The following is a 12,197-nucleotide window of genomic DNA, read 5'->3' as shown; positions in this document are numbered from 1 at the left end:
ATAATAATAACAAAATGTTAAAAGCATAGAATTAATGCAGTGTATTTAGGGAAAGTCTGAAATGAATGAAAAACATATTGTTTATGCCTGTTTATCCAAAAAAATGTTTTTATTATTACCGTAAATTCAGGATTCTATAAAAGTGGTTGTCATCTTGCTGATTTAGCATTTAAATGAAATTGTTTTGGATTTTTCAGCTGCACCAATATTATGTATCACAACTTCTACACAATACAATACAATTTATAACTATATATATATATATGATAATTTAGATGGTTAATATTGTTTAAATGAACAAAAAATATAAGGTGATAATATAATATAAATATACCAGACAGTGTTTCTGCATTTTTTTCCTTTTATTATTCATATCAAAAAAGAGAGTAACAGAATAACTAAACAGGAAAATTCAACTATGGAATTATTGCAAATGTTTTACAAAATAGTCATCTAACAAAGTATATTTGTCCTCTTATATATAAATACATGATTAATTTCAAGATATGGATTTAAACAGACCTTTATTAACTCAAATACTGAACAAATCCTGAACAAATCCAGCATGTACCTCATTGAAAGTTTTACAAATAACAATGCGTAGTGTTAATGTGACTCGACAGGATAGTTTGATGTTTATTACATTTAATAAATATATTTACAGCACTAAGCAGCTACTCCAGTACCAGGAGTATAAGAGTGACTGTGTTTTACTGGAGCATTCTTCAGTCGTGGCGTTTCTAAGAACAGATCGATGAGACGCAGGATAACTTGTACTGCCTGCTTTCGTCCAGCAGGTGATGATGTTGTAATTCAGATAAGTGTGTTGGGGGGGGTCTCGGATAACATCAACATACAATTGTGAAGTAATATGTGTTTAGACTGAGCCAGGGGGACCAGGTGCATAAATCTGACTGCATCCTGGATCAGTGTCATCAGATGAGCCGCTCCTTCACCGTTTCTGAAGAAATGAAGCCTTGTAGCTCAGAATGATCATACGTGGTGGTTTTCTACTGAAGTGAATAGATTTAACAGAATGTGTTATTGCCATCATTTATATTTCACAAGATTTTGATGAAATATTTCTTATTTCATTTGATCTTATTATTATTGATAAAAGTCCTGCATTATGTCATTTTTTTCAGTCATACAACAACTAAACATTACTGTGATTTTAAATAAAAACTGGAGATGACAGTATTTCTTATGTTTTACATCAATCTATCCATCTGTCTCTTACAGGAACTTGCTTTTACTTTTATTTTAACAAGTTAAAACAATCAAATGTGTTATGATCTTCAATTTAAAATCCTAGTTTAGTTGTATGGATTTATTTGTATTAGTAGTGATGTTTCTATTAGTAGTAGTAGTATGAAAATGAGCATAATATTATTGTTAGTGTTGCTTTATAGCCTGTCAGTGGTTGGGGACCAGGCTTTATTATCATATTAATTTAATTACAGTACAGTTTTGCTCCATGTTAACAAACAACACAAAACAGGTAAACAGTTATTTTTCAGACTCCTAGTACATTTCAAATTTGTCTGTCAGCTCGCTGTCACACAGGAGCCTGTCAGGCCATCTGTCAGGAACTCAATAAATTTGTCAGTGGAAGAAAAAGCTGAATCCAATAAATCATAACATAAACAAATCTAGCCATGGGTTGACAGTGCTGCATTATACTTTGGCTTAATCCTCCGGGAGTTGGGATTATCCTGCAGTATCATTCTTTTGGCTGTCTCAGTAAGATAAAAAGGGCCATGTGGTTCAGGCAGGATAAAAGTAGAAATATGTGAGTGGATGAGATGAAGTGGGATGAGACATAAATAACTTAACTGTTTCTCTTGTTTAGGGAGATAAAAATGAAATATTAGTATGTAAAATAACACCTTTAAAAATATACAAATTTTAAAGTGTCACATGAACCGGATTTGTGACTTGCGTAGTTTAAAAAAAAAAAAAAAAAAAAAAAAAATCAAAACGAGTTGTTGAATTTAGTATTCAGGAGCCCTCATAGGCCTGCGGGGCCCTAAATCTCATCGGCTGTTTGTTATTACAACACTGTACTGCTTCTCTGCTTGCTCTCTGTGCAATCACACTATTACAATATGCATCGTTTAAGCTATGAAAGCAGCTACCAAAAAAAAAAAAATTTGCAGAAAAACATAAAGACTCAGCAAAGGACAGATTCAAAGTTGATTCGTCGCAATCTGCCGACGTGCAAACCTTCAATAAGCTTCACTGTTGATCCACGAGCGGCAAAGCGGTTCCGTTGACTCAGTCCCTGAAAACGCTTTCTTACAGCCAGAGTCAGAGATTTTTTTTAGACAAAGCGTCCATATGAAGGGATGGTGTGCGGGTTTCAGGGGTATAAAAATATTAAAAAAAAAAAATCCCACCCAATTCCTTGTCTGTGTTCAAGATCAGAAATCGTGTGCTGCACAGAGTGTCTGTTTTTAAGATGCTCAAGTGCAACACAAATTAAGAGTGCCTGTATGTTTTTTTTTTTCTTTCTTTCATTCTAGCTTTTTTTTTTTTTTTAAAGCATCATGGAGAGCTTAGAAACACTCATTAAAAGATCAAAGTGAGTTCATTATCAAAGTCCTCTAGCCCTAGCATTTTAGGGAGCCATTATGCTCTCGCTTTGCCGAGTTTCTCCTTTGAGGATGTGAAGTTTTTCCCCTTTTTTCACTGAGGAAGTTTGTTTTGAAAATGATTATCGACGCGCTTTTGTTTTGTGCATGATTGAAATTGTTCAGTGTCCAGCTGATGCAAAGCTGTGGTGGTATCCTGCAATAATAACAATAATAATAGCTTAATAATAATGGCGCTTATTAGAGTACACATTATCAATTAAATATGTTATTGTTTTAGGTTGCAGATAGTTTCTTTTTTTTTTTTCAGGCGTTGCAGTCATCAGCCTCCGGGTCTGCACATGCAGAGCAGGCCTGACACTCAGCTGGAGCTGTGAGTTATTGTCTCGGCTGGAAAATGAATGCATCCTGCGTGGCTTCTAAACGGCTTGATGGAAATGTAATTAAAATTAGAATAATTATGTTTCTATCTGTATTTTAGTTTGATTTGAGGCATTTGTTTCGATGACTTTTAAATGTACCGAAATGTTTAAATAATGTAATTTATTTATTGCGTTTATTTATTTATGATCAGTTTTGTTCTATTCTTTGTCACTTTTCAATCTCTTCGGGAATCTGTCCGCATTAATGCGTAATGACGCATTAATGTTAATGCGTAGTGACGCATTAATGTAGATTAATTAATTATTATTCATTCAATAAAATTATTACCTTATTAACAATCATAAGTTTCGATAATAGGCCTCTTTATTTTTTATGCACTTTCCTCCAAACTTCAAATCTGCCGGTTTTGAATTTAAAACATGTTTTTTTTTTTTGTTTTTGTTTTTGTTTTTTTTTACAAATATGTAACTGTAAGAATCATAATTTCGCTTTTTTCTAAAATCATTTACTCTTCTCCTGCATTCAAAGTCCACATCATTATTTATTTATTTATTTATTTTCCTTGATATCCAGAGTGGTTACACTTCTGGTCAAACCTCTAATGGAAAGCACATCAGACATGCAGCCTGCATTAATGTGCGCTACTGCTCAGTAAAGGTGCATTATAATGGTCTCTTACCTTTCCGTTGGATGCAACAGTTCTGGTCGCTTTAAAGTAAATTGCTTAACTTTAGGGACCGGAGCTTTCTGTTCAGAACACCTGCTGCAACGTTTGTTTTTTTTTTTTTTTTTTTTTCTTAACAGAAAGTGAGGGAGGGCTTGTCAAGTAGAGGCTCATTAAAGCACCGCAGGCTAAAGTTGGCGGATTGATTTATTGAATGAATGTTTGATGTCCTCATTCGCACAAGTGACCTGCATGGCCGATAACCGGAGAATGGATGGATGGATGGAGGGGGGGAGGAGGTGAGGGGGGGTCGTGGAGGAGGACGGGGTAGGCTTCTACTTGCTTTATATGTTTGTTTGTGTTTTTTTTTCAAACGCATTGATTATATTGTATTGATTCTCAGCTCATAATACCGCTCAGTGGTAAGATAATCCAATATAGTGCGAAGCAGAGGTAATTGACCCCATGCTGATAGAAGTGATGGAAATAAAGGGGGGAAAGCTAAGCCGGGGGTGGATGACTTCATGACTGGCATGGACTCACTTGAACAGAGCCAGTGTAGCTCTGTGTCATTCACTGAAACATATAAAGACTCCAATATTTATATTATATTTCCGTAAACATTTCTGTGATTGTTATACACTTCTAAAAATAGGTGAAAATACTATCATCCCCCCTTCTATATCTGACTCTCCTGCATCTCTCAGATAAGCTCAGCTATTCTCGCAGTGAACGGCAGAGGGCAACGCCAACAATCTGCTCTCTGTTTCCCCAAACTGGGCTACAGGTCATCGCCTTGATGCTTCACAAAGGACATCAAAAACAACACGCAGCCAGGCCTCTGGACTGAAGGTAAACACTGCGCACACTGATTGCACATAATTGTAGAGAAACATTTTGACATTTGAATCGCTTGTTCCGTCATTTCATAAAGTTATTTTGTAATAAATTGTGTGAAATAAAGGACTTTTTTCACTATAATTTCCAGAAACATTATTATTATTATTATCATTATTATATTACTATTATTGTTATTATTGAGGACCAGCGTTGGTTTCGATGTTACAGGTTCATCATCTCTTTTGAGCAGCATGTACTTGTTTTTTTTTTTTTTTTTTTTTTTTTTTTTAAAATTAAAATAAAGCACATAACAGATCTGAACATACAGCAACACTGTTTTCCTTAAACCACATCTTATCTGTTATATGTATCCACTCTTCTTTTTTTTCCTTGCCTGGGCCTGTAGCTTCTTCTCCTTCTTCTTCTTCTTCTTCTTTTTTTTAAGAAGTTGATAACAATCAGCCTCTCATGCAGCGTGACATGGGAAGCAGCGCGCAATCTCATTAGCAGCCCTGTAATTTCAGACAGGCCTCAGTGAAATATTCCTCAACACCTGCATGCAAATGTCTCCACTTTGACACACACGTTGATAAAAAGACAAAACATTATACTGATCCTTCCTGAATATTATTAGCTTACAGAACTCTCAACGCCCAGAATGATGCTTATTTAGATGCTATGATTTTTTTTAAAGTATTGTATATAAAGTGTAGGTTGGTTCGACTCTACACGGGAGCTCATTTTCTCAAATGTAATCAGTTGTTGAATAGAATAGATACCTAAAGAAATACTTATCAGTCTTATTATTATTGGTGGTTTTTTTTTTTTTTTTCCTCCCCTGACCGAAAGATGGACAGCCATGGTTCGCAGTGGCCGCCTCAGAGCCGGACAGGCCGCTGTTATCACCGCTGATCGCCAGGTGCATCAGCTACTTCCACTGGAAACAATGCACAAAAGAGCAAAGAAACATGTGATGCTCCAAGACACACACAGAGCCTATCTGTGTTTTTCATTATGCAGAGAAATATAACAATTCCTGATAAATGTAGAAGGTTTTTTTTCTCGCTTTAATATTTTTTAGGTGAATTTCTGCTAAATAAAGAAAATAAATGTATCATTTTCTCAGAGGGCGCATGTTTTGTAGACCCTGGTAATAATTCAATTATGAGGTAATTACAAAATTATTATTATTATTGTTGTGGTTTTTATTATATCGCCCTATTGTTTTGCATCGCCTCGGTGTCAAACTGTGTAAAATATCATTTTTTCTGCAGTCTTCTTTGCCTCTGCGTGTGTGTTGTTATTGGACTGTGTGGAGCGCACTGTACTCTGCTCCAATAGCATCCCAATGGCAGTGAATGAGGAATGAAAAAAAAAGTGCAGCCATGCATGCAGGAGTGGGAGGATCCACTCGCTTCAATCTCGATCTCAGACTTTTGCAGCGACAGGGGCACAACCAAGCAACCGTCTCTGTACTTCCAAGAGTTACTGCCGGGACATCTACGCTCTACCTTATCTTTGGATTTGTTGTCAAGCTTTTTCTTCCTCATTTTTTCCCCCCTTCATCAGTGACAAAAGCAGTTATTTCTCGCCTTGAAGAAAATTTTTTTTTCCCGGCTTCTTTCTTCCCGTCGGCTTGAGGACGAGAAGATCAAGCTTCCTCAGTCGTGATAATAACAGGTGACTGTTCAGAGAGTTTTCCACGTCTGTTGTTTGCTTTCTGTCTCTTCTTCGCTTCTCTTGACACATCAGGGATTTGAGTAGCCGCCTTAGACTGCTTATACCTCCTTACTATTGTGAGCATCAGAGGCGAGTCTTTTGTACTTCTGTTAAGTTCATTTTCTTTTTTTTTTTCCTCCTCCAAGCTGCAGGCTGTGTCACACGGAACTCAAAACGGTTTCAGCAGGTTTCTCGTCTGCGGCTCTTCCTCCAGACAGTTTTTTTTTTTTTTTTTTTGCTTGTTGTTGTGCCCACATTCGGGATTTTTTCTTGTCCAGTCTGATCCGTGTTCTTATGGATATTGCAACAGGTCTGGTGTCACTGGAGCGCCTCTCCGCGGGAGAACAGTCCGAGACGTGCATCATGCTGGACGGCATAAAAATTGAAGATCATCCCCTGCGATCGGGACAAGCCACGCTCGGAATCATGCTCGGTGAGTTTTCTTCTTCCTCCACCTTTAGTGAAACCTCTGCAAGTCACTCTGAACTGCGAGCTGCAAGTCAAACACCAGACTGTTATTTATGTCTGGATGCCACTGCCTTATGCCCGCTGCTCTTTAGTTTCCTGACACGTTTCTCACCTTTTTTTACAATGCAAAACCCACTAAAAGCTCATATCTACGCATGCAAACGGTTAAAACAGCAAAGCTAATAATGGCAAGTGTGGTTTTATCCTCGTATAACTGTCAAAGAAACGCATCCTGAGTGATCCATGCATCTAAAAGGTTGGGTGAGCGATGTAATGAGCTGGTCTTATTGGATAGAAAATATCAAATCCAACCATTTAAAGCTGCTTTTTTAAATTGAGTCTAATATCACACACCTGAATGAATCTCTATGAAGAGCCTGTTAAGGCCTGTAACGCTTCGCAGCATTTTATCAGACATTGCAGCCCCGTGATTCAGGCCCTGTCTCGCTTTTCCTGGCGGGCCCTGTAAATACAACTCCTCTGCTGCTATTTTTTTTTTTCTTTTTTTTTTCTAGGGACTGAATGTCATCATCCATCCGTGTGTGAAGGATGCCAGCGTCCCATCTCCGACCGCTTCTTGATGAGAGTCAACGATTCCTCATGGCATGAGGAGTGTTTGCAGTGCACCGTGTGTCAACAGCCTCTCACCACCAGCTGTTACTTCAGAGAAAGGAAACTTTACTGCAAACACGACTACCAACAGTAAGCACAATTCAGAGAAGGGGGGACTCCCTTTTTTTTTTTTTCCTTTTGCATTTCTTAAGATGCTTTGGTTGATGTGTGCAGTGGTTCAAAAAGACACTGTGATGGCTTTGGCTGGCCTGTAGGCCTTTGTGTATGTCTCACTCACTGTGTTTAAAAAAAAAAAAACCGTCTGAGCAAGTCATCCAGCTAGTGTGAAGCCGTGTTTAAATTTGATAGAATTTATTCAAGTTTGTTAAAAAAAATTTAAAAAATGGAGACATGACACAAATGAACCTGTTGTCATGGATTTATTCCGCCGTATTCAAGATTGACATGTCTCTTGGAAAAGGGGAAAAAAAAAGTGCAAGAGGAAGAAGCGTAATTAAATTAGATAATTTCACTTCAACATATTTGATTTATGAATCTGGAATATGGAAATGTTTGCAGAGCGCGCGCGCACTGGCTGGAGGACGCACGCACGCACGTATTAGTGGTCATATATATTCTTGTCATACGCTTTGGCTTTATTATTGTCACAGTGGCCCACGGTATTTCCACATTTGTCTCTTCAGGACGATTGCGTTTATCACGAAAAGCTGCGATCCCACTCAGGCCCGAGAATGTGCAGGCGGAGAGTCTCGGTTTTTTATTCCGCTGTATGTCACTTATTTCCTGGTTACATCACGAGGCCTTCCCCTACCTTTCAAAACATGAAAAACATTTTTTTTCTATAGATTTCCATTCAGACTGTGAACCCACAGCGCAGTTTACATTTACTTTCCGATCAGGCTTATTTTATAAATCTACCGCCTCATCAGGGTTTTATAGGTTTTATTTATTCGGACGTTGCATTTTTTATTTTAGTTTTTGGATGATTTCATTTTTATTTTATTTAGTTGTATTTTATTTTATTTAGTTGTATTGGATATGATGGGTTTTTTAGCATTCGGCATATGCGACATGACAAGCATTTAACAGTTGAATGAAAAACATCTACATTTCTGCCTCTATAGGGAGTTTGTCTACCTGCGAGGCTCAACACGTTATTGTGGATTTAGAAAGAAAAAAATAATTCCAACTTGCACATGCAACTCAAGAACACACACACAGCCACAAACACACACACACTCACACACACACACACACACACACACACACACACACAAACAGGTTTTAGTGGCATTAATTTAATCATTGAAGTGGAAGTTTCACAGTTTGAAAACATTTAAATCTTCTTTTTTTTTTTTTTTTTTTGGAAGTTATTTGGACTTTAATTGAGTTAAAGCAGCAGAACAATGTAGTTAAATACAAATTGGTAATTTGATCATTTGTCCTGCAGAATTTACAGCAACAAAATAAAATAAAATAAAATAAAAATATGTGAATTCTACTAACAATAATAATTTCACTCATTATAAATAAACAAGAATATTGTAGGATTTTTTTTTATAGTAAATACAAGCAATAACTGAATGAAATAAAACTTTAAATTACAAATTAAACTTATTTTGGGAAGCATTTTAAATCCATTATAAATTACAGTTATATTTTCCCAGAGTAAAAAAAAAAAAAACATCATTACATCCATTAACTACAGAGTAAGATAAATGAGTAAATTGAGTTAGTAGATTATCACATAAAAGCAGCAGAGATGGCAGATATAGTGAGGCAAATATTGAGGAAGTAACAGTGCTGAGGGTTGCTGTTTTGGCCTGTGAGGACCCTGGGGTGCCCTGTGTTTCTCATCGCATGAGCGCTTTTCATGCTTGTCACTGAATTTTCAGCTTTTTGTGTTGGGCCTTTTTAACAATTCTACTTCGATTACCGGGACATTATGGCTCTCTGCTAGATACCTCGCCAGCAACAAAGAGTTACATCTATTGCCATGTGTGCCATTCATCCAGCTTTGTGACAGGAGTGTAGTCCGGCTGATAACAATGGAAAATTCATAGCAGTAACTATGGGATACCGGAGTCACGGCGTCACGGCTCAGAGGTGGCTGGAAGCTGAGACGGTCCGGCCAGAGAAGAAGGATCTCTTTCTCATGCCTGTTTTTTACCACAGTTCACTTGTAGTTTTCTATTTGTTTTGTGTGTGTAAAGAATGAAGACAGAGATAAACATACAGAGACAGACGGGGTCTATTTTGCTTCCAAATAATATTCTTTCCTGACATTTGGCTGATATGCCTTTGTAGAGCTATATTTGGTATATAACTGACCGTTTCCCCCTATACTTTGCTACCTTTGGTATTTTAAATGCTGTGAGCTTGTGTGGCACGTCCGATCGTTCCAGCCAAACACAACAACCCGCTGGGCGCCGTCCTGCTCTCACACACTGTTATTCATCACATCTTTTAATTCTTCACCTTCCGTCTCCCACTTTTTTTTTTTTTTTTTTTTTTTTAACCCCTCCTTCCTTAAAAACTAGCTGGAGGGTCCCTCCATCACACAGACAGAAGTATCCCTTTTTTTCTGTTTATTTCATTTGCATTGATGGGATACTTAAAGATGTAATTGGCACGTTTTTGACTTTTATGACACCCATTTAAGATGCATTTGTCAGCCCACAAACTGCTTTGGGCTGCGAAGAGAGCTCCTAGCCTTACAGAGGTCTACGTGCCTAATTACATTCCTACAGCAACTGATTCATGCCCCGTAATCAGCTCTCACTGGCTATAATAAATCAAGGAATTGGCAAGCAGTCTTTTTTCACACCTTTGGAACAGGTTTAAGTGCAGACGAGGGAAAACAATTGTGTACCGTGTTATTAAAACTCCCACCAACACAGTTCAGCCCATCTTGCTCCATATGGTGCAATTATATAGTAACAAGATTGGATTTTATTAGCCTTTATCCCATATGTTTTCCTCTTTTTATGTCATGCAGCTGACCCATGTTTATCGTCCTTGTCTGGATATGAATATAGAGCAATTGGTATTTATGTGAACAAGAAATAGTTTCGATGGCTTTCATTTTCCTGCAAGATTTAGGAAAAAAAAAAAAACACACAGATGTACAGGTCAGACGTCAGATATATTTTCCAAATAGGAAAATAAATGTAAATATGTTTTTTGGAAGAGGAGAAATGACATGAATATAGCGCTGCCTTTTGCGAAAATGTTTTTAGAGCCAGTTTGATAAAAATGAAGGCAAACAGGCAGAGCAGTCAGTTGGACAGGAGCCGTAGCCGTAGAGGAGGAACAAGCTTGAACGAGACGGGCGGTATGTAAAAGGTAGAGTGGAATTACACCACCCCGAGAGAGTTTGTTGTGCCCTGGTGTTTGGAGGTCAATTATACATCATTAGAAAGAAGGCGATCTTTTCCCCCAGAGGGACCTCTCCTCTAACCAAGCAGATGCTTTGAAAGGAGCCATGTAATAAGGCTATCACTTGGCCGAAGTGTTGGACAACACCCCTGTAATGGACTGCCTTGTTAGAAACTGCCATGGGCTCCATCTACAAACATAACATTAACTTACTATATTATGCAGCATGCAGCTTTAAATCTTGCATTCCAGAGTGGATTTCTTCTACACTTTATAAAGCTTTACCGTTTAGTAAAATGTTATTTTACAATATTTGGTTTGTAACTTATCCAAATACATCAGCATGCAGATTTTTTTTTCCCCAAATTTTGTAATTCAGCATGTTGTAAGCAATATGAAATTCAGGTCACGGTAGTGTGAGTAGTAGAAAAACACAGCGAGCGGTGATGAAGCCATAAAAGTGGAGCTCCCAGAACCTGTCTCACCTCCCATGTACGCCGGGCGATCCCCCGGTGTGCTGAGAGGTGCTTTTTAGAACTGTTTGGAGTGCCCTCCTGTGAAATTGTTGTTTTTTAATTAGCTGTGCTTGGGACGCTGCAGCAGTGTGCCGGATAGATGCTGACGGCTGGGTTTCTGTGTTAGCACACCGTGTGTGTGTATGTGTGTGTGTGTGTGTGTGTGTGTGTTTTACTCACTCTAGGACACTCCCAAGTGGCCTGGCACTTTGTGAACACTCATACACGCCAAAAAAAAAACAAATACATAAATAAAAATGGATGTGCTTTGTGTTGTCAACCCAGCCGGGTAGGTTTGTAGTTAATTAAAGACTGTCCTCGCGCCTGCTAAAGTATTTCAGAAAAATAACCAAGCAGCTCTGTAGGCTGATCTGAGGGTGTACCTTCCTCTGTGGAAGACCTTCTAACTTTCAGCTATAGTATAGCATAGCTTATAGTTTTTTAATATATATATAATTCTCCCCTAAAAAGGATAAAAATGTGTCTTTAGCCACCGCTCTCGGGTAAATAAAAGAGGACCACTATAGAGAGACAAATCTAATGTTAGAAACACTAAGCCGGATAATATTGCTTCAGCTTGCTGGGATTTTTAGTGCTCGGCAAGGAGCTAGCTGAAGCTGGCCTCGTTCCTCTGTAAGGAAGTATTGGGTTTTATGTCAACATGGCTCGGCCTGTCCCAGCAGCATACTAGGATGCATCATCTGTCATCTCATGGTTTGCTAACTGTTCCCCCCCAACACCTCTAGACCCATTAAAAGACCTGTTGGAGTGGTATTTATTTGCATCACTAGCTCCGTCTTCCAACTCTCTGTTTTTGCTCTTTCCGGTTCCCACATAGAGCTTCTTTGAGTGATAAATATTTGATTTAAGCGTATTGTTTTACATGAACTCTGGTATGTATATGAATAGCGCTGTCACAAATTTGATACCAGCTACATCCATAAAAGATCCAGTCTGCTATCTCATTTTGTTGCAATACTGTCCGTAAATCTTCAGTGAAAGCAGTTAGGTTATTAAATCAGGTGATTTCATTAAGGTTTATTTTTGTAAAGGCATTTCCGC

General features: G+C 37.9%; 1 protein-coding gene across 16 annotated transcripts in view; it reads left to right on the top strand.

Moving 5' to 3' along the window:
* Nucleotides 1-12,197, top strand: part of lmx1bb (LIM homeobox transcription factor 1, beta b) — a 60,067-nt gene that overhangs the window by 8,233 nt on the left and 39,637 nt on the right. For 9 of the 16 annotated variants that reach the window (XM_044366624.1, XM_044366722.1, XM_044366704.1 and 6 more), the window contains 3 exons: nucleotides 4,350-4,494; nucleotides 6,512-6,634; nucleotides 7,185-7,371. In XM_044366624.1, the coding sequence (XP_044222559.1) occupies nucleotides 6,565-6,634; nucleotides 7,185-7,371 (257 nt within the window). In that variant the 5' untranslated portion in view covers nucleotides 4,350-4,494; nucleotides 6,512-6,564. Of the gene's footprint in view, nucleotides 1-2,904; nucleotides 3,034-4,349; nucleotides 4,495-5,331; nucleotides 6,163-6,495; nucleotides 6,635-7,184; nucleotides 7,372-12,197 lie in introns of those variants that run through there. The other 7 variants (XM_044366730.1, XM_044366662.1, XM_044366695.1 and 4 more) reach the window with 6 other exon arrangements.

This window comes from Thunnus albacares, chromosome 2 (genome assembly GCF_914725855.1).
Source record: "Thunnus albacares chromosome 2, fThuAlb1.1, whole genome shotgun sequence".
Classification (NCBI taxonomy): Eukaryota; Metazoa; Chordata; class Actinopteri; order Scombriformes; family Scombridae; genus Thunnus; species Thunnus albacares.
This window is presented reverse-complemented; position numbering and strand designations above follow the sequence as displayed.